Genomic DNA, 23,406 nt, shown 5'->3' on the forward strand with positions numbered 1-23,406 from the left:
ATATTAACTCTGACCTATTTCCGCCTCAGTTCCCACAGAGCTGGCAGGTCATGTGGTTTGGTGATTCAGCCGTGACGTCCGGCCCGAGTCGAACTGTCGATTGCAGCCGGCTGACGGACTTTGATGCCGGCCTGCATCAAACAGGCTCGTCGTGTGCAGCGTGTGACCGGCTGCCGTCAGCCCATGTGTGAATAATTCCACCTCTGAGCGAAAAAATAGGCTTTTATCCAACGACATACATTTCCGTGAAATGTCAGAGTTCAGTATCTGCGAGCAGAGCCAGCAGAAATTCAGCATCAGCGTTTTCCTGTGTCCACCTTTAATACCGCGATTCATTTTTGATGCATTAATAATATTAAGGTCTGACGTACTTAAGAAGCTATATTTAGTTGCAAATAAAGAGTTCATTCAGCTACAGTAACAGATCATTTAACGTCATGTGATTTGCAGTCATTTAGTGCATATTGTCACAAATCAGCTGTGTTAATTACTGGAACACTGATTTTATGAACCACCTCAAGCTGCAAGTTTACAACGCACGGGATCGCAGGCTTTTTTTGTGTCTTAGCTGTCCTTCACCATGAAGACAAACCGTCTGTCAGGCCAAAACCGTCATGTTTGTTGAAGGGTGAAGTCCCTCCTGCCACATGGACAACACTTTGCTCATAGAAGTTCAGTGAGGACACGTTTTGGTTAAGTAGCTCTACTCGGCTGTGGAACAAGCATTTGATCGGCATGAATTCATAGAAATCTAAGTGCTGCCACACGTGAACGCCTGTCACATGTCACACGTTCCCTATGCTGTCCTCTTCTGGACTGTCCCCGCTGATGGACTGCTTCCTGTAGATTTATAAGTGACGAACAAAAGCCCCATTCAGAGCAGATTAATGTTAGAGGAGGAAGCATTATAAAATATTTCTCCTCCTCCTCATAAACAAGGTCGTCCGTATGGTGACATTTTAGCTACTGGAGAATTACACGGGATGTTTGAGAAAGCCACGTGAACTTCATTAGAGACGGACTTAGTATTGCATTTATCTTATTCATCTATTCATCGGATGTCTTTGTGAATGTTGATCGGGGACCAACGGCGTCAGTACACGTTTGCTTTCTGCTTCACTGTATGAGCTGATGTCAACCAGTCTGTCAGCGTAAACACAGTAAACACAGCTCTCTGTCCAAAGATACACTTTCAACTGCAAAGAGTCTCTCTGGACTGGACTGAAATTACAGGAGGACCAGTGAGTTCACTGGAAAACAGAAGGTAGTTAGAGCTGTGATTATAACTGGGATGAGGGTTGAACAATCACATAAACGTCCTCTGGAAGGGATTAAAATCACCAACCAGCGCAGGTAAGGCTGGACTCTCTACATGGAGCTGAACCTGAAATGAACTGAGAATCCTCCATTAAATAACCAAAAATGAACCTCTTTAGCATTTAAGTTGTGTGTATAAGTACTCAAATAGTGTACTCGTATAATTTTGAGATACTTTCACTTTGAGTCCTTCCATTCTTGCTACTTAACACTACTCCACTGAATTTGAGAGGGAAATATTGTAGTTTTTACTCCACTACGTTTGTTTTACAGCTTTAGTTACTTTGTAGATTCAGATTAAGTTATTGATAGAAAATATATTCAACAGTTATATTATTATGAAGTGTTGTGGATATAGATGAGCCTGTATTGATAACTGGGTGAAATTCACAAGGACATAACTTTTACTTTTGTACCATTACTCAAGTTTCAATCCACAAAATGCGGTCAGGTTAATGTTTTTCCAGCGAAAAACACATTTGAAACATGTTGCTTATGTTTCAGTCCCAGCTTTACTGGACTTCATCATTTCTTTATGGTGATGCTCATGAAATGGAAACCACTGCCCAGGTGACGGACGCTTCACAGGAGGGTCCGGGCAGACGTGAATGAGGTGATAGAAAAGACAGATTTAACAGTTTGATGGGTGGAAAACCTCCAGCGTGCAGTGAAAGACTCTGCAACTGTGACTTCTACATCATACTTTCCCGATGAGCTCGTTCCCACACATTTACATCAAAGAGGCCGTGCAGGAGCAGATTTTCTGAAAACGTCCTGACTGAGGATGTTAAATCTCAGGGACTTTCTGTTCGAGCGTCTCAAAGCCTCCTGGGCGCACTCACAGTCGGCTACTGACCTTAAAAACCGCACCAGCATCAAAAGGCCTCTTTGTGGATTGAAACGACGCACACGTGCTGCCTTTAAATCGGCCCCCGAGTGCAACAAATGGATTCCTCAGCAGCGTTCTCGTTCCTCACAACAGTCTCACTGTCGTGCCGGGGACTACGCGGCAGTTCGTCAGTAAAAGAAGTTTTAATCTCAGCCACCGCATGTTGTCTGTTTTCTAGGATTGTCAGCTGAAGTTGTTTGTGCCGAGATGATGAGTTGAAGACGCGCCTGTCCAATGACTCGCCCTCGAGCTGGAACAAATGTCCCAGCTGTATAAAAACCCCTGACAGCGTTCGACCGTCCTTCCTCATTGATAATCGATTTGATGAGACCCTCGGCTCCTCCGCTGCATGCGCCCTCACCGACTCGCTGTTAAACTGATTTGATCTTATCTCAGAAGCACGCCGGTGGTCTTGAGAATTAATCAGCGCTAAGGAAATGATTGAAGCCAGCACAGTTAACGTGCATCACACTTGATGACACACATTTATGATTCAAGCCACGTGCGTCGACAGGACCGCGCTGTTGAACCGTCTTCACACCATTTACAGAAGTCACTCTACATGCGTTAGCTCTGCTGTAGTTATAGTATGACTCACGTTTTTCCCAGAATGCCTCCTGAGGAGAGTCAAGACGCAGGGTGCAGCTGGTTGAGATAGGCCCACGGTTTCTGTTGACGGTGATGGTAATTATAATGGATGAGACCAGTGATGATCAACAGCGTGACGTCAAAGCGAGCCCCGTGGGCTGATCCGCTGGCCGCCTGCTGTGCCGCCTCATACCCGAGGACTCGAGTGGCCTCTGCCCTCGTTGCCGTCGCTGCTGGGGCTGTAGATGCTGCTGTTGCCCCAGCGATGGTTGCCAGGCAGCTGGGGAAGTGCTAATTAAGACTGCAAGGAGACACTGCAGATTGTTGATGGTGGTGGTGGGGGGGGTTGAGTCGGGTGGGATGGAAGAAGGGAGCTGTGGGATGAAGAGCTACAGGTGAGTATGAGGCGGCTTCCTCTTGTAATCTTTTCTTTGTTTACTGGAGAGTTTGGTATTTTTAAAATACAATTATTATTTGCCTTCTGGTGAGATGAGGAGAGTATGTTAGGCTTCAGTCAGCGGCATGTTAGCATAGCTTAGCATAAAGACTGAAAGCAGGTGGAAAGAGCTAGCCTGCCTCAGTCAAAGAGTAAAAAACATCTGCCTACCAACACCTCTAAAGCTCACTAATTAACATGTTAAATCTCGTGTTTACCGCCACAAAAAAACTGAAGTATGAAACTGATAATGTGGCGGCCGTTTTTGGGGTTGTGTTCCAAATATTTCTGTTTTTCTACTTCTCTCGTACAGATTAAACATGAAAAATAACGTGTTAATTAGTGAGCTGTAGAGGTGCTGGCAGTTGTATTTCATTACTGTTTGATAGAGCCAGGCTAACTATGCTATGCTAAGCTAACCAGCTGCTTTTCATCTAACACGTTCCACCTTCTTCCATCTGAGATTCACACTCACTGGTAGCTTGTCAGAAAGATTTGAAGAAACAACAAAAACTTGCTGGTTGTTGTACGTTGAGCATAGATTCTGCAGATTGAACACTGACTTTAATCTTAGACCACAGCGGCTGTTGTTTATCACCCAGCTGTGTCTGAACAGAAGTGCTCACATGAAGACTGACAGTCATATTCAGTCGGCTGCATCTAGTGGTTGCCCCGAACAGCCTCAGCAGCAGCAGAAATCTGCCTCTTGCTGCCCCGCAGGCCTTCACAGCCGATCGTCCGCCGTCCTCGGGCACAGCCGGAGGCCTTCGTCAGCTCGCTCTGCTGGTGTCGGGTTTGACGTGCGGTAGCCGGCGTGATGAGATCAGTATCGCATTCAAGTCAAAACCATGTGGAGGTCAGTGGGTTTCTGGGTTGGGTTTGTCACCGCCCCAGCAGAGCAGGACAGCTGCTTTAGGGGGTTCAGCGAGGCGGGGTTTGAGGTTGACAAGCAGCCAAGTGGGATTTTAGAAAAAACAGAGCAAGGCCACACCTGTTGGAGTGACTTATGATGAACGGCGACACACGCTTGGAAACGTGCAGCGAGTTCAGATTCTTTGAGCGTAATGTGACAGCTTAAAGAAATGCATCAGCTTCCTGCACAAACTGGTGATAACTTCGTGAGAATATTGTCATTTAGCTTTATTGATGTACAACTGGAGTCTTATCGTCTCTCTTAGACCCTCCTCGTCTTCACCCGAACCTGCCGGGTCCCGTTTCAGGGTGCAGCTCGTGTTCAGACGGTCTCGACATGTGCGCTTCAGGTGTGGTTATTCCTAAAAGCCATGAATGAACAAACGTCTCTCCTCTCTCTGATTATGCCAGTTGTCTGCTTCCGTAGTCGTCATGTAGAAAGTGGAAAGAGGCATCCAGCAGATGCAGCAGGCTGGACTCACCGTTAGTGTGTTATTGATGAGTTTCTGCGCCTCTCACATCATTGCATGTGCTTCTAAGGCAGACATGTGAACAGAGGATGATTCTGTATTCCACTGGATTCTCTGAGTTTTCCCTCTGAAGCGCCGATGGGATTTACACGAGCCACGAGGAAGACTGTGATGTGAAAAGAACGTGTTTTAAAAGGCTTGAATCAAACAAAAACCTGATGATTAGAAACAGAAGCGAAGCAGTTCGGCTCAGCAGTGAAAACAATTTCTGATGGATGTTTCGTGAACAAATCGTGGACGAGTGTTGCGGTTTCTGTTCATTAAATTTGATGTTGACCATCAGTGAACTGTAAAATCACTGCAGGCTGCAACTCAACTATTCCGTGTCTTGTTGAGGCGTCTAAGTGTGCGTTTAGGTGCATTTACCTCAGCATTAACGTCCATTTTAAGGTCTTAAAGGCCCTGCACACGCTCGGGTGTAGACCTCATTCGGGTGGAGTTGAATGATGGGAATTACATGAGGTTACCAAACTCCATGAAATGATGTATGGGAAATGTTAGCAAAGCTCGATCGAAGGTGAAACACACAAAGAGGAGACTTTACTTTAGCTCTACTGTTAATTTGGCTTTAAACTGGTTTATTGAGTATATTTAATACAAAGCTTAGATTTCAGTGTGTGGTGCCAGTTTTTAGTGCTGCCTCTGCTCTCAGATGTGAGTTTTTCTGCTGGATGCACTCACCTGGTGTGTGTATCTGCTGTACTAAACCAGATTGCCAGCACTATTGCATAACACCTAAAAAATTATGTAATCCGCATAAATTAAATTCACCTTGACGCGAGGCTTCATCTGCTGTGATTTTCAGCCACGTTTTTGAAGAGGACCAAAAGCGTGGGGACAAGAGGACACACAGCTACGTTAGGTCCTTCTTGCCAAAGTAGGCCGACAGTTGCCAAGCTGGCGTACGTGTGTGCGTGAGCAGCCCTGCTTATCAGTCACATTACCGCCATTCAGAGCTGTCCACAAATAGCTGTTTGGCAAATACTGTTTTGCATCTGCTTGTGAAAGACTTGACTTTGGGTTCAGACAAAGTGCCTCCACTGATAGAAAAACAACAAACCAATCTGAATAGTGTACATTCACAAGAGAAGTATCGGCCATGAACTCCTCGTCCCCCGGGCCTCGGGACACGGAGACAGTATGAGGCTGTTTGTATGCACGCCGCCGAGGCTGAGCCATGTGCCGGGCCAGCTTGTGTTTGGCGGAGCAGCGGGGTCACCGCGGCCGGGCTGAGGCCGCCGGATCCCTGAGGGCCGAGAGGAAGCGGCGGCTTCACAGCGGATCATCTTCAGCTGACTGTGCAGAGCCTCGCTTCCTCGCCCCAGCTGTCAGCACAGGGATCAGGTGTGTCACACCAAAGCACCTGGATGTGACTGCGATCAGTCACAGGGCGAAGTGACGCGATCAATAACAAACTCACTTCAGGAGGAAGACGAAATGAGACAAATCCTCATGTTGCAGGACTTCATCTCCGCGAGCAGCTGTTTTAGAGTAGAGATGGTTTAAGACATTCAAATCAGTTGTGCATGAAACATGTAAAATGCATCGTTTTACATAAAATACTAAAATTTGAGTTCAGCCAAAGGGGAACGCTGGCATTTCTCAGTGTGTCCATTTCCTTTGCTTGCTTAAACATCCAAAAAAATGTAAGCAAATTTGTGTTGGCAGTTAACGTTGAAACTGGATCACGATTTTTAAGGACTGCAATCCATGTAATCAATCAGTGCATTGATCTCATTTTCATACATGGAGCATTTCAGCATGTCGCTCGTGAATTTGGACGCAGTGTTTGTGTTGGATGAGGAAATAAAAAAGTTTAGAAAGCAAAGTTCACAGCTGGCTGGAATGAAGTCAACGCAGACCCTCAAACGTGTTTGTCTTTTTCTCTTTCAGCGTACGAAAAGCCCAGTTTCCTGTGAAGGTTTGCCGATCGGCCGTGCAGCTCCACATGCGTGGCAAACCAAAGAGCGTCACCATAGAAACCAAACCCGGCCAGACCAACGCCGATTTCAAGAAGAGCCGAGATGGTTTCATCCTGTTCGTCCCCGCTAACTAACGGTCCGTCCAAGCCAACCACCAGCGACAGTTTGACCTCGGGACACGGGCGAGACCTGGTCCCTGGACAGAGCGATGCATCGACATCTGAACTGGTCAAACCATCAGTGAGGTTCATGAATACAACGAGGACGAGGATTTGAATATGTGACTGTCGGGACTTTGCCTTTAAAACATTTCTCTTAAAGGTTTTTAAGTGTTGACATGAGGCAGAGACGCTGGCACAGACGGCGTTCTTAATCCTGAGCCGCAGGAGGACAGTGTTCACCGGACAATTACAAAAGTGCTTTGGAGGAGAAATTAGGAGGTGATTGTGTTGGTGTGCAGACTCAGGACACAGCTGCCATAAACATGTGATAGTGTTTTTGCTTTTGCTGTTACAGACACACAAGCTGTGTGTCACAATGCATAAATACGACCAAGATGAAACATTTCCCATATATTTTTGTACAATGAACCTTTTGTGTGTCTTATCTCAAGCCTTAAAAAAGGCCGACTGTGATAATTATTCCATGTCAGAAGTAAAAAAAAAAAAAAAACAACAGGAGAAAAAAGAAGAAGAAGAAAGTGGAAGAAAATAAATTATTCAGGATTTACTTAAGCAAGTTCTGTGTGTGTTAATTTCTCCCTAATGCTTTGCCACATGAATAGACAACATGCTGCACTGTGGCTGTAGACACGTCCTCATTATACACTGATTAAAACATTTTTCTCACATGTGCTTTGGGGCTTTGAAGGAAGACGTGAAAATATGAATGAAAGCAGTCTGGACTCTGTCAGCATTGAGTGTTGTGGTTCAGAGGATTTCCTGTACAAATACAGTTAATTTACAGTATCAGTATCAGTTCTGGCTTTTGTATGGAGAGAGAAAACAACGCAGTGACGTACGAGCTGTTTCCTGTCTCGTCCCTTTGGTGTTCTCTGGATCAGATAATCACACTGAGATCCTCTAATGTGCTCCCAACGCTGAAAAACTATTAAAACAGGACATGTCCACAGCCACAACCCTCCTCTGAAACTGAGCTAGCGTTAGCTGGCTTGCTTAGCTGCAAAGCGAGCTAGCTTAGAGAGCTTTTTCAGTATCTTATGGTGGCTAATGTTAACAGACTTAAGGTAAAAAGTTTTGTATAATGTTTATTATTCGTTGCCTTAATGACTTTTCTCCACGTTTTAGCTAAAAGCTAAACAGTTTAGCATCTAACATTGTCCCATAACAGTGGCCACAGACTCCACAGATTTAGCATTCAGATGCACACCGATATGAAAAACAGTCAAAGGACAACATTTGGTCTTTTTTATTCCGCACTTCCTTCTTTCTTTTCTTCTTCCTTGGGCCTACACTACCCACGATGCAACTTGACCATATATAGTTGCAGATTCAGGTGTTATGCTAGTAGCAGTTAATGTAGTCTGGAGCTGCTGGCCTCAAGCAGCGATGAGGAGCTGGTTACAGATGTCCGGTTAAGCTCTCTTCTTCCTCCGTTTACCTCAGAAGTCTGAGCTGGAAATGACGTCACACCTGAGTTGATCTCGTTCAAGTACAAAGGCGGAAAACCAAGATGGACACCTCCTGGAAATCTGTTGTGCTTGCGCTTTCAGGATGCAGACGACTACAGAACAAATCTGAGGTCCACCTTAAAAACATTAGAGAAGAAGAAAGAAGGCACAGACAGTATGTTTGTTTTTCAGCTTATTTTATTTTGAAACCATAAAAGGCTTTATGTACAAGACCTGCATACAGACTTCCACTTTACACTGAAATGTTTCATTGCAGACGGTTAATTTTGAATACAGACCGTAACATCCACCTTTATGCACCATATTTTTTTCAAATGCTGGATATTTCAGTTTCATGTCTCAAACCAGTTCAGTCTGAGAGCTTCATTCTGGCGCCCGCTGACAGCGTCCATCCATCTCAGTCCACAGCGACCTGTTAGTGCGACTTAGTGACGGCCTGCCCTCACACCGACTGGCTTTCACCGCTGTCTGACACACTCCCTGCTGTGATTACCCCAAATCTCACCGCTCCATAATAATCTGTGTGTGCGCACAGATGTGTGGACGTTTGCCGGTTTGTGCATTTATTGTTGACGAGTTGGATTTGCATAATGTGGAAACAGCGTGTACTGTGTTGTTTCTGTATAATTTACACCAAACTCAGCAAAATCCTCTGTGTTAATATAACTGTGCGACTGCAGAAATCAGCTCTCTGCTGTGTGTATGTAGAATACATTCACACCTATGAGAGTCAATTTAACACGTCTGAGCAGCCCCGCACCTCTTCAATCGACACTCAGCAACTTAAAATAACTGGAACTGTTAGAGCAAATGTACGTCGTGTTATTAGAGCATGATCTGTGAATATGGATCTGAGCTTCAGTGTGTGTCTGAAGGTCCACAAAAGTGTACCAAATTACTATAATGCAAGTTAATGCAAGAATACCAGTTAACAAATCAACCTAACCATGAGGTAAGTGACATCTAATACGTTTAGAACCAGTTAAATCCTCTTTGAACTGGTGGAAATGGCCGCTTCCCTCCTTTCCTTTGAAGTGGTCTTGGTACAGTATAAGTACAATGATGGCCTGGATTTGTCGTGTGAGTGTTAACCAGATTAGGCCCTGAGGCAGCACTTATCAACCACTTACCGAGCCGCCCGGAGACATCCATCCTCGGGTGCTTTGTCACCAATTCACACCTTTATTCTTGTACCTCTCGCCAATTCTCTCGTGACTGCGGTGTGACCTTAATGAGCCACAGGTGACATCAACGTGTGAACAACCCCAGAGGAAGTTAAAATACCCCCCCGCGACAGGAGGGCAGAGCCTGTATGAGTGAAGGTGAAATGCTCACCATGAATAAGACAGTGGACCTGCACCTAGAATGCATTTTCATGAGCGGTGCAGAAACTGGAAACAAAGAGCAACAAAGCTTATAGAAGCAGCGCTGTCAAGATGATGAACTGCCGGTTGCTGAAAGAGCATTTCCACACAAAAGACACTTAACATGTTTGACATGTTTGAATCACAATCCAAACTACCGGCGTCTCCGTGAAGAACGCTCCGCAGAGCTTCCCTGCGCTGCTGGTAAACAGGTTGCTCGTATCAGCTGTGAATGTGTGTCAGGTGTCGAGCGGAATTGATAATCTGAGGAAATGTTGCTGCAGAAACACGAGGCTGTTTGTTAGAATGACAATCACATACATGCAGCGATGACGCTCGGCTCGTTCAGGGTCTTTTCCCTCAGGGACCTGTGAGATGTACAAGTCTGCATCAAACGAACACCAGAGGAACAGAACAACCTGGTTAAAGAGATCCCTGTATGCATGATCTTAAATGTATCCAAGGTTCTGAATACCTGTGCAGGTACGTCCTCCATATGCAGGCGCTCTTGTGCCAACTAGACGTCAGTATTTCAGGACAAACCCAGTTTTCTGTCTGTCTGCGTGGACTCTGTGCTGTAGTTTCTCCATCTGATGACGGGATGAAATGCAGCAGCATTTACTGCTTGTGTGTAGAGATCATTTTAAATAATTTGTTGCAATGAAAGACTGAATAATTGCAGCAGTGATGTTTCCAGGGATGTTTGGCACCTTGAAATTCACGGACCTGGACTTCCTGGATTGTGTTTCATGTCTCTCTGGCACCTGAAGCAACACACTCCCACGAATGCAGCACTTGAATGACTGCAGACTCCAGCCTAAACGCTCATTAACTACACGAGTTAAGACACACATCAAAGAATGGTTGGAAACTCAAGTAAAGTGTTTGCATGCCAAATCATCCTGTTCTGCCGTCCTCCAGTTTGCACTCTCAAGGATAAGAGCAAATCAAAGCCTCCAAAACAAGCATATAAACAGATACTCCAACAGCCTGATCATTACCAGGATACAGAGTGTTTTTGTGGTTTCCATTCTGAACCTTATCGTCTATGAGAAGTAGTGCCCTGCGTTACCCACGATGCTCTTTGTCTTCAGGTTATAGTAACTAGGTGACCCAAGTCAGCAGCTGTGCAGCAACACATTTATTCTCCAGCACTTTTGGTGTGCTTGGCTATTTTGGGATCTCATTAGTCAAAGTAAAGTGCAAGTAAACATCCGGCAGAAACGAGCGTCCTCCGCACGTCTCAGCCCTTTGCTCTGTTGCCCTATTTTGACATTAAATTGTGTTTATTGGCAAAATAAGGCCGACTGTGAATGTAATTTAAAATCTGATTCACTTAGAAGGCTCACATCTTTGAGTGAGCGTCTCATGAATTAGACAGTCTGAACGCTCGCCACAGCTGCAGAGGGAACTCGTGCTCAAGCAAATGACTGAGATTTGTTTATTGAAATGCCACAAACAGCGTCTCATCCTCGTCTGTGGAGGCTCTGTGTCTCTGCAACACATCAAGGCCTCCATTTCTCTGTTGTGCCTCTGCAGAGACCATCAGCTGCTGGACGATAAACCGGACAGCTCTTCTCCCGCTTACAGCTCCGCCAATCAGATCCCACGTGTCAGCCCGAGATTTAGCATATATGCCCAGTTTGTTTGTGCGTAATCCTTTAATCATTGATGTAAAAGCCACGGCTTATAAATTAAGTGTGAGATCAGTCTTTGAAAATGCAAATTCAAGCATATCCTCAGTATTAAAAGCATTTTGTGTGTTTGACACACACATTTCCTAAACAGATGAACAGTTAATCATCAGATCAATCGTTCAGATTGACTGAAGCCGAATCTTTTATCCAGCATGTTTTGTTCTTTCGAGACAAACTGCGAGACGTTCGGTTTGGTGGCAGCTGAGTGCGACAATTATTTCCCCAATTGTTTCCTCATCACAATCGCAGCCGCTGCACGCTGCCAGGCCTCATCGCTGTGACAGGCCTGTGGATGAGCACACTCGCAGACTGACTCTCAGACATAAACACAATATTGCAATCGATCGAGCAGTTACAATGCAGACGCGTGTAAATCAGCGTTAATGGGTTTGTGTCGTGTTATGGTGGAGCTTCTTGGTTTCTTCTCGCGGTGCTGCACCAATGGGATTCTTCCACTTCTAATCTAATTTATCAGGACTGGCAGTTGTTGATGCAATCACTTAAAGCGCCGTGCAATTCCATTACAAAAAGACTGGCACCTGGTCGGTCTCTCTTTAGAGATTAGCAGCCCTGCAGCGAGGATTTGGTAATGAGTTGGAGAGGATTTACCAGTGGGAATATAATATGTGTCCCAGAGCTGCTGTGTTTCTCCCTCTAAATCCTCTCAGGGCAGACCGGCCACTGGTTTGGTGAGCGCTGCAGGTTTTCCCGCATCCCTCCATCATCAGCCGGAGGGGAGGTCACATGCTGGAGATTACAGTAACATGAGGGGGGAGATTGGTTTTTACTTTGGCTCGCTCTGAATCAACATGCCATCAGCCTGAATGCTTATTAATCAGGAAATATGTGAGAAACCAGAGCGCTCACACTTGACGTTTTTTATCCATCTAAACCGCAGCATGTAAAACCTGTGCGCTTTGCAGCATTGAAACGATCCATACTTTGTATTGTGTGGTTAGTTGGCAGTGGTGGAGGAAGAATTCAGACTTCAGCAGACGTAGCATCACCACACAACAACAAAACAAACACTCCTTTAACATTAATAGTTTGACATTTTGTGAAATACACCCATTTACTTTATTTTCAAGGGTTGAATATAAAGATTGATACCACTCTCATATCTGTGCGGTAAATATGAAGCTACAGCTGGCAGCTAGCTAACTTAGCTTAGCATAAAAACTAGGGACCTAGCTCTGTCCAAACATAACAAGCTAAGCTAAGCTAACTACTAGTTTTGGATGTTTAAATCTTAAGCAAAGACTCATCTTTTAAACACTTGTTATTTGTTTTGTATGTAGAGCAGAAGTGGTAGAAAATAAATGTACTCAAGTAAAACACAAGTACTTAAATCCACTTCACTCCAGTGCCTCTGTTAGCTGGATATAAGGCTGTTGATTCATTTTTAGCACTTCATGAAGCTTTAATGTGACCTCTGATTGCTCTTCACAGAATTTGACGTCCCCGCAGAGTCTTCTGGAGTGCCCTACGGCGGTGTCCCTCGCCCACTACTTATGGGTGCATGGCTGAGTGAACCATCTGTTCACTCAGCCAGCAGGCTACCGCTCTCCAAGGTCCCAAACTGTACTCGTGATCTGTAAAGAATCTCAAAGTGGAGACTGACCCCGATATCAAATGATATTATTCCTCTCAAAGCTCAGCGGCAGCAGGGGATCTTTATTTGTCCCATTACGTTCAGGGGAAATCCTCTATTCTTAACTCTGATGGCTGCCACTCTGCCAGCCTCATAGATAATAAGTAATTTAATTTGTACCTCAAATATGCATATGTGAGTCATGATGGTAGTTGTTGGAGTTTGTGAATTGACTTTTCACCAAGCTCCACTATCTCCTGTTGCTATGCCTGTTAGCTCTGATCTCACATACCACATAAACCTTTTCTAAAGATAATGTTGTCAGATTTAAGGCAAGAAACAACAGGTGACTACATTTCAACTTAGCCAAATCCAACAGACAGCAGGAGCTGCTAACGTTAGCTTAGCTCTGACCAGTTTCTAGGGCAGATACTTGTGAAAAGGGCTTTTCCTAACGTGACGTGTAACCCCACAAACCAGTGTAGTTACTTCAGGAAATGCTCCTCGTCTTGCTCCATCTGTTACTGCTGTGAAGCCAGTTAGCCGGACATGCTAACAGTTGCGGCCTTTGTTTAAGCACATAAACACAGTTTAAGCCTTGCACTTGCACTTGTGTTTGAGTTGTTTGTGCTCTTATAAAAGTGGATTGTGTTGCACATTATTGAATGTTATTTTCCTCAATACATTTTAAAATTAAAGCTGACAGTAGCGATTTGCGGTGAGATTGAAAAGTGACAGAGGTTTTAAATCGCCTCTTGAAATGATAATGTCTCTGGATACCATAGGAAGCACTGACAGAGGGGGTTTTTGAAGCATGTTGGATCCCAGCGGGCTGATAAAAGGCAGCGAACAGCAGCCAAGGCTTTCAGAAAGCCACTGGGACCCCACTATAGAAGTGACACTGGGAGGCAGAGAGCTGGGTGATTTGTGTCCTCAGAGGACAGGAGAAAGCTGGAAAGGACTCAGTCAGGCTGTGGCAGCCATCTGCAGCGATGCTTCTCCGTTTCATTTCATCTGTCCTCTCTTTTCTATCAAAGCGCTCCGGCCTCACCTCCGTCACCTCCCCGCCCTCTGAGGTGTCCCCAGGCTCTGCCGCTGACCCCGAGTCCGACCAGCGCCATATGGTTTTCACCCCGCTGACCTCTCGCTCCTGCGCTGTGAGCAGATTATAAATGGCATTTAAATAATTTTCCAATACCATCAGACAGGGAGACCAGACAGACGCATCGGCACTCGCCAAGTAAGCTGCTTTGACTGAAAAATCCTTTTTGAGTCTTAGTTTTATGGCAGACATCTGTTATTTGATAAAAGATAAGATAAAATAAGATAAAGTAATCTTTCATTAATCCCACAGTGGGGAAATTTGCAGTGTGAAATGAATTAATCTGATAAAAATGAAAAACTGCTGCTTCATGTGCAGACTATTAGCGGTGTGTGAACACAGATACTTCAGGTGTTCACATTTACTTCAGCACATTGTCCAAAGCACTGTTCTGAAAACATAAAAATAATCACTTCATCAGTTTATATAGAACAACGCAACACTATATTGTTTTGCAGACGATGGTTATCCACTCAAATCATTTAGCTCATACAAGAGTAAATGAACTCATCAGTGGGTGCATCACTGCACATTAAACAAACATGATATGTTAATCAGTGAGCTTTACAGTCTTGGTAGCTGGATTGAAGCGCCGTTCATCAGAATTAGTGATGCATTCAGGTGTCTTACTTTATTAGTTGATGTGTTTTTTGTATTAATATTTTGAAATAGATGTATAAAGTAGTATAAAATGGAAGTACTCAAGTAAAGTACAAATAAATTGTGCCTGATAACAGCACCTGAGTAAATGTACTTCGTCGTGTTCCACCGCTGGAAATGCACAAACTGTGAGATTGTGCCAAAGCGAGTGAGTAAAAAAAGTCTGATTAGTGTAAAAACCAGAGCACAGTTGAAATCCGCAGCTGTTTATGTGTGTGAATGTGAACAGAGCAGATCAGCGATAACACACTGTGACAGGGGAAGCAGCCTGAGGCGGACACTCTGCTGTCCACCACGACTAAACCTGCTTTCCTCTCTACGTTTTTCACATCAAACTCGCAGAACGAAGCGCTCAGAACTCTGCAGCACCGAGTTTTGTTCTTTCATGTTTCAGCTCCGCACGCAGCTTCACGTCATACTGAGACCAGAGTGTTGCTGAGCAGAGCAGCATCGCGGCTTTTCCACCTGTGGTTGGAGCGGAGAGGGTGGTGATTGACTGCAGAGACATGCTCAGATGGAGCGCAGCCTCCCCCCCTGACAGGAAGCCAAAAGGCCATCTGCAGCGCCAGGCTATTGTGTGGCTGTGCATTAAGCTATTTTATGTCCCACATGAATTTACTGCCAGTCTTAAGTTAGCTGGACTGCAGGCGGAGTACATCATGTGCGCTGTGGGGAGAACAAAGGCAGTTTTAGTTAAGTGTGTGAGCCCGGCAGATGTAAAACTGTGAAAAGCTGCACGTGTATGAAGAGAGTGTCACCAGATCTGGATTTCAGCTCAATACTTTATTAAATAATCAACATAGTAAACATCATCATCATGAAAAAGGAAAACAAACAAACAGAAAAAACATGACAAATGAAACAGTCACATTTGTTTTTCTTCAAGTTTTCCCCATCGACAGTGTTTTTACTTTTAGCTACACACACGCGTTTTAGTGGCTTTACGAAAGTCACTCGAGGTGATGCGCTGCTTCATTTTGGTGACAGTTACAATGATGGCTGAAGAGGGTAACTATGGAAACTCATGGGGACCCGGGCGGAGGAGGAGGAGGAGGAGGAGGAGGAGGAGGAGGAGGAGGAGATGGACACTAGACAGTTATATATTTATCTCTGTACCAACATCTGTCCAGTGTTGACACAACACGGACGAGGCGCTGTGATGAATGTGAAGTTGTGAAATCTGAAAGCTTTTCGCGAAGAAAAGCTGAAGCATCGGCGGCAAAGCTACAATCAGGGAGGACGCAGGCGGAGCTGGAGCTGCCTGCGACAAACGCCACACGTACAATGGCTGCCTTTGTGTCACCAGCTGGTGCATTGATGAGGAAAGCTATTGATAGCCACTAACTCGATCATTTCTATATGCATACTGTAGTCTGTGTGAGTCTGGGAGGGTGGGGAGATTCTCGTTGCAGTATATGGCACATCATGACCACAGCTAAATTAGAAAACCGACGAATGAAGTCTGGTGTGAGACCATTATAGAGTTTAAATTAAGAATGTTAAGTTATAATTCTGTCATAGCTCATATGAGTTCACATGCGTCGCTATTTCAGGCTTGAGAAAAATGAGAGTTGATTATTTATTTGTGTCTCTATTGTTTCTAAAGGTGAACAGAACCCATAATGATGATAGTTACACCTGCAGCCATGAGAGACTTTAATACTGTTGACATCATGTTTCCTATGAAGGAACACTCCAGTTTTAAGTTACCAAAGAAATAATCTTTCATTTAAAACGTCACATATAAAAATCAAAAGCAGAGGTAAAAAAAAAGAAACATCTATAAACTACCCGGCTGGCATGCATGCTACTACACAGCAACACTATTTCTTTTTGTTCATTTTTTTTCATACTTAACTGCTCTTTGTTACACACCCACGTATTTACATCATCAGTCTGAGGTGTGCCATTGAAATCTCACACCCACCTACAGCGACAGCAGCAGCAGCATACTGAAATAACTTAACACAACTCATAGAGCTGTGGCGACTTAAAGGAAAAGTCTGGTGATATACGATACGTTTCTTATTGTCTGATGTGTCTTATTCCTCTGTGCTGTTTAAATCCAATGTACTGGGTTTCATGTTCCTTCACTAGAATGAATATAGACAAAATAGCCCCAACAAATGCATTTTTTACTGCTTTTTTGATATGTTTGTAAAGATCTGTATCTTTAGTATAAACAAATGGGAATTTGGGAAGTCTGAAAATACTAAAATATGGTCTAATGCATGGCACTTGATGACAATAAGAAGAATATAGAATAACACCGGACTTCTCTGTTAAATCTTTTATCACATTGTTCACACAAACAAAAAAAGTCTCCAAAACAGAGCCAGTCTGAGGCCCATCTGAGTCCCAGATGAAGGTCCCATCCACAGAGAAAAGTTCCAGTTTGCACTAAATGTCCTGCTTCATCTTGTTTCAATATCTGGAGTCAATCACTTTCCAAGTAACAAGAGTCTGACATTATCCACATTATGTCATGAGCGTCATGTGTCTGTTTGCCGTCAGTCAGAGAGCTCGGGGGTCGTGCCGAGGGGTTTGATTGGATGAACAGAATTAGAGCTGCAGTTGAGATGCGAGTTAATTGGCTTGGAAGCCGCTCCGCTTTGCGAAACGACTGGACGAACAGCGACGCGATCCAGCTCGGCGACTGATTTGACAGAGGTACTGAAAGAGGGGACAGTTGATTTTTCGATCAAGACCAAAACACGTCACATTCGACAAACTGAGTTAAAGCTCAATTGGGCTGAAATGAACATGGTTCCTCTGTGTCTGAGCCATCAGTGAACATGAACAATGAACCAAATATGAGCTTTCAAGAAAGGAAGAGTTACAACGTGCTGCTAAAGGAAAGCTGCTGCAGATTGTTCTTTATTGTAGCTGTCAGGTTAATATGAACACGCTGGACTGTATCTTCTGATTTTATTAACGTCCACGTCTACAGGAGGCGGACGGTGGAAGCAGATGTTATCCTTAACTTTGACCCACATTCACACACAAACGCAGCCATCGTGATGCCAACAAACAGTCCTATTCTGCCCTTCCTCACCCTGACAATGGCTGGCGGGTGTGGAGTGTCAAATCTAATGAAACAGGCAGGCAACAACAGCTGAGTGTGTGTGGAAATTGGGTTGGTGGGGGGAAGAGGGAGGGACGGGGGGTTGAGTCAAGACACAAGTGTCCTTGTCAAAGCCGGGGCCAGGCCAGAGAGAGCGAGCTGCACCAACGAGCCCAAAATGGCTGCCAGTCAAAGCTCCAGAAAAAGAGACGGCGGTGTCTCTACTCTCTGAGCGTGAATCACTGCCGTCACTCCTCTCTGGCTGACTGGTGTGAGCTCATGCGAGATCCCTCAGGCGAGCGGGGAGGCAGGCTTGGCTTGAATAAGCCCGGGTGAGCTGGAATAGGCAGCAGGGCTGGGCCGTGGCTCTCAGCGGCCTCTGGTTTATTAGAGCAGGATTTGAAGGCTGAGCCGAGGGCCAAAACTGTACGAGAAGTGTGACACCGAATCTCATCGGATTCTGAACCGTTTACTTATGTCCCCGTGTTTTCATCCCTCGCTCCCTCTCTCTATTTGATTGGGTGGGAGGATTAGGACTGGATTACCCAAGGAGGGGATGTGAACCAGAGTGTGTTTGTTTGCACACAAGGATGTACACAAGGCCGGGTTAAAGTTGCCCAAGCAGCAGCCCATTTGTCCACTTTGGCTGAGCTGCACCTTGTTTTTGCTATTGTGGCTGCATGAACATGAGCAGCCTGTAAATGCTGAAGTTGGACCAAATTAAATCACCATATTGTCCAAACTCTTATTTCTTTTAGATGCACGCCCGCAGAGATTGGGCTGCCCTGTCATGTGATACTGAATATCATAACTCGGTATTGTCGCCGTTGTGTGAGGGCTCCGGGTGAGACTTTTGAAGTTGTGGGAATGATTAATGATGAATGGTATAACCAGTGAGATGCCCTGAGAGGAAAAATCTCCATGTGCTTCCAAACATGTCACATTTGCATCACGTTGCACATATTTCTTTTTATCATGCTATCACATGAACCAATCTTAGCCTGCTAGCTGAGTGGCTAACATGCAGGCAGCTTGGTTAGGGTTATTTTTTTCCAGTTACATCAAAAGCCTCTCAAGATAGGCGTGCACGTTCCTGTTTGCACGTATATGTAACGGTCAGATCTTATAGGGATGCTTGTTCGTTGTATGACCTTGGCAGTGAATATATACTGTGGTGTCAAGGCTATAAGCAAGAGTGATTTCCTCATGGGTGAAGAAGTGGAGCACCAAAGCCTCCAGATGCCTGAACACAATGAGATTAAGGCTTTGCCACATGCTACTGTGGACAACACATCTTGGTGGACGTCAAGCATCCATGCTTTAAGATCTGAAGCAGCTTCCTGAACAACAACAACATCCTCATGGAAACCAGTGGTTCCCAACCTGCCTGTCACAAGATGATGAACGGAGTGCAAAAGCAGAAAAAAAGCAAATATTTCCTCTAATCTTTGCTCTTTCCAGACCCTAAAAATTGTTCAAATAAAAGGAAGGAAGGGTCATGAGCCAAAAAACATTGTCCTTATGATACAGGTGGGGTTCATTATTTTTGTTTTTAATCTAAATAAATCAATTTATTGTTTTTCAATCACTGTGTTGCATAATTAGCAGTTAATTTGTGCTTTCGACTACCAGCACTGAAGATGAACCGTAAACTTCACTGATCGATGGCAGATGAGGACAAGCGACTGACAGGAAAGTGGGACAAATTCAGAGGCAACTGCAACAAACTCCTTCAACCACGACAGCATTCATGTGCCATTCCTGCTGGAATGTCTCTCACAGAGCTTTACTGCCTCGGCACCGGACCCTGAGCTGCTGCACACGTGCGTCACACAGCGTTTTATTCACGCACCGAGGAGAATAAAGCGCACACGACATCGTATTTAAATGTGTGTGTGTTTGTGTACAAGCATGGTCCAGCCTGGCCTGGATTAGTCACTGAAGCTACGCAGGGCTGCCGAGAGGACAAGAAGGGGGCAGAGGTTGCAGGAGGGGAGGGGCTGCAGTAATCTGCTAATCTCATTAATACCACGGCTGTGGGTGCCCCATCAACAAGACGCAGGGAACAAAGGACGGAGTAAACAGCTGATGACCCTGGCTGCCGTCCACTGCGCAATGTCTACACACACATAGCCATGCACGCGCTCACACTAAACGTGCCAATCCTAAATCCACATTCTGCTTCCAACGTAAAACTCTCCTGAGATGAGATAAAATGGAAAAAGAGAGGAGTCCAGTGGCAGGTTTGAGTGGGTAAAGAGAAGAAATAGCAACTGTCCCCTCAGGCCAGACGACCCTCAAAAGGCTCCACAAAACACTGCCTGTTCGTTTTGCTTTAGTGATCACACAGCGCACAGCAGGACCAGCAGGACCTTACTTGGACCTCTCAGCTGTTCCCATCAGTCTGAGTCACTTTTCACTGCTGGCACATGGGGCTTAGCCAGCAGTGGATGTCAAGATGTCTCCTTGTATTGTCCTGGAAAATATAACTCTGCCTAGGTGGATTACGTTGTCTGTGCCACGGTTCATTCTTCTGTGACTCCGCTCAGACATTTAGAGTCTAACCACTGAAAAATCCTTGATGGCGTTTTGTGAGTAATGATGGCGTCTTCTTGTCCTGTGCACACTGATCACATTCAAATAGGAGGGTGAGGATGCTGGGTCCAGAGGGACAGCTGGGACGACACATGGGGTCAGATGGGACGGGTGCACCAAATGGTTCTTCAGTTCAAGTAAACTCAGGTGGATATTCCAGGAAAACAAACACAACTATGGGCCTCTGTTAGCTAATTATCAGAGAAAATGTTGCAGGGTAAAATTCCTGATTTCTATCTGTGGATGGAACGTGACGATGGCAACAAACACAGGTGGAATGATCAAATATGTCTACGTCACTCTGTCAAGATCGGCCTTCAGTGGTCCTGCAGGACAGCAGAATAAGAAACGGGGAGAGGATCTGTATGAGACGAACGTGTAGTAAAGTATACATGTGCATGAGTGTACAAAAAGGCATGCGGTCAGCAAGAATGCGCGCTCAAACTTCCTCTCACCGATCCAGCACCCGACTATAGTCCTGGGGGCCACACCCGCCTTCACTCTTGAGTTCAGCAAACACTTGTGTGAAAAAGTGCGGGTCTGCGTTGATGCGCAGCATCTTGGAGCTGGTGGCATCGATGATGGCGAGGCAACGGTCCCAGAAGGCCTCCTTACCCGCCTCAACCAGGAAGGGCTTGAGCGGGTACGAGATCTCATTGCCCATGTAGGAGTAGGACAGGTAGAGGCAGGTGAGCAGGATGGCCTGCAGCTCGTGCTCCGACGCCACCAGGTCGCCGTCCACGACGTCTCGGCACAGCATGTAGACGAAGACCACGTTGGCCGGCGTGACGAAGGCCTGGTCCTGCCAGCCCTGCAGCAGCAGCGAGCGGTCCACAGCCCGCAGCCAGAGCACCGGGTCGGCCGGGGACAGATGCTTCAGGCGATAGCAGCGGCAGCACAGGAACTCCCCGAGGCAGCGCAGGAGCTCGCTGGTGGACGCCTGGACAATGACACGCTTTGGGGACGAAGTCACTGTCCCTTGGGGAACTTTCTTCACAGAGGAAAGCTGTTGGGACTTGCTGTAGCCACATCCGTGCCCCTGGCCCAACCCCAGGCCATAGCCGAGCCCCAGACCCAGTCCTGCTGGGCCCTCGTAGCTGGACAGGTTGGCACATGACAGCGATTTCTTCACATTCTCACGGTTGAGATGCAACACGGGGTCCTTTTGATAGATGTTGATGCTGTTGTTGTTATTGAGAGGGTCCCCGAGGGCCACGGGACCGCCAGAGCCTTTCTTGGAGTTGCCCTTCTTCTTCGTAGAGGCTACCAGTCGCTTCCATGTGAGCGCCGGGAGGAAGATGGACTGACCCCTCTTCAGCCCGCGGTCTTTCTGGCTGTTAAGAGAGCGGCTGCTGAGGCTCGGGTAGTGGCTGAGTGAGCCCGGCCGGTTGTCATAGTAGCCTGATTTCCGAGAGCCGGGAGACAGTGATAGTACAGTGCCCATGGTGAGTCAGTGCTCCAGAGATTATACTGCCTTACTGCTGTTACAGAGAGGGGACGCGTTTGAGGCAAAGCTCTCTTTTATTTCTTAATATCCAGCAGACGGGAACTCTCAACAGGGAAACAGCATGAAGAGACGAGCTGTGCAGACATGTCAAGGTGAGCTGGATGTAGTTTAAATGGCATTACCTGCAACAGTAAAACACACGGGAAGAGAGGATTTAGACAAATGGAGACAAAAATACATATAAAAAATTACACCTAATCCCAGTTTAAATACATGTGGACCACATACTGTAAAGTGCACCTTGCTGAAATTAACCTCTCTGCTTCCCATCTGGTTCTGTGCAGCTGAACATGAGTACGAACCCAATTAACTTGAAATTCTAGTAGAGAAGGAGATCAAAGTTTCCAAAGATACCAGGCTGAATATTGATTCAAAGACATCTACATCTGCAGCCATGAAAACATGCTGTTCTCTGTTAGAATATTTCACTCTGCAGGCGACATACAGCCACAATGAAGAGGTGGAACAGGCTCACTATATATGTGCAATGCTGTCAGGCAGAGTGGACACTGTGTTCCCATCTTTAAGGGGAAATATATGAGTTAAAATGGATTTCAAGGGGTTAATCTTCAGCCTGATGTAATCTTTGATCTCTATTCTCTGAAACCTGTGAAGATTCCTGGATTCAAAACTATTAAAAGGACTCTCTTATCTTAATGATTAAATGCAGGAGCCAAGATGGTGACTGGTGCGCACAGAGCACAGGTTAACACATTATTCCCTTCTGTGAAAACAGACAATAGTTTCCATTTCAAAAATCCTTATTTTAGTTTAAAATTATAACAACTGTGACACCACGAAAAGACACTGATCTTAACACTGAATCTTCACTGAGCTGCCCTGATGCTCACCTGTGTGGACGAGATGTTCGGGTGCGAGTCTGTTGTCTGATGCCGCAGTCCGCGATGGTGCAAAGACATAAAGGAGCGCAACAAATGCGCTATTTTTGCAGCCCCAGACGATAATTTGATACGGCAGCGAGCAGGTTGGTGATCAGTCTGCACAATCAGAGGCAGAAAGTGACTCTTGCAGGAGCTTTGACATACTCTTCAAAGATGCCAAGTGTGGAGCAGCGCGTCGGTCCTCGCCAGGCGCGGTGCAGGTGTCATCCTCCGCTGCACCTCAGACCCAGGCGAGAGGGATGCTTGACTTCATTGAGATTAACTGTCTTTTCATTTGTGTCTCCATATCCGAAATGCAAACTTTCACAGTGTCTGAGTCCTTTCAATGCATTCCATCTCTCAGACCCGAGCGTAAAGTCTCCTCAGACTTCTCGGTTCTGTTCCTGGACTCCGGTGCAGCTGAGTCCGCTCTCTGAGCCTCCCTCGCCTACTGACCGGTGATCGGTCCCGGCAGTCGGACACCTCTAAACGGGCTCTCACTCACGAAAGGCGGAGCAGCCAGTAAGCGCACAGAGCGGCTCCTCACACCGCCTCCCCGCGACTCAGACTCCGCCTTACCGGGGCTCAGCTGCAGCCACACACACACGCACACCTACACACACGCACGCACGCACACGCACGCATGTTAGGTTTTCATTACTTTTGGGGAGATTATTTAAACATACATTTATTTCCTGGA

The 23,406-nt window shown here is 45.7% G+C and overlaps 2 protein-coding genes across 2 annotated transcripts in view; one reads left to right on the plus strand and one right to left on the minus strand.

The window, feature by feature from the left end:
- The window catches only part of myo1g (myosin IG), a 38,484-nt gene extending 31,184 nt beyond the window's left edge, over positions 1 to 7,300 (plus strand). The window contains exon 22 of the mRNA XM_070985356.1: positions 6,566 to 7,300. Coding sequence (XP_070841457.1) covers positions 6,566 to 6,728 — 163 coding nt within the window. The 3' untranslated portion in view covers positions 6,729 to 7,300. The remainder of the gene's footprint in view (positions 1 to 6,565) is intronic.
- Positions 7,301 to 15,423: 8,123 nt separating this feature from the next.
- On the minus strand, positions 15,424 to 23,159 carry LOC139345771 (cyclin-dependent kinase 5 activator 1). Its single transcript, XM_070984584.1, has 2 exons — positions 22,677 to 23,159; positions 15,424 to 21,947 (listed from the first exon to the last, which is right to left on the minus strand). The coding sequence occupies exon 2, from the start codon at positions 21,760 to 21,762 to the stop codon at positions 20,770 to 20,772; it is 993 nt and encodes a 330-aa protein (XP_070840685.1). The 5' UTR covers positions 21,763 to 21,947; positions 22,677 to 23,159; the 3' UTR covers positions 15,424 to 20,769.
- Between the last annotated feature and the right edge of the window lie 247 nt (positions 23,160 to 23,406).

Source organism: Chaetodon trifascialis, chromosome 17 (assembly GCF_039877785.1).
Source record: "Chaetodon trifascialis isolate fChaTrf1 chromosome 17, fChaTrf1.hap1, whole genome shotgun sequence".
NCBI classification, from domain to species: domain Eukaryota; kingdom Metazoa; phylum Chordata; class Actinopteri; order Chaetodontiformes; family Chaetodontidae; genus Chaetodon; species Chaetodon trifascialis.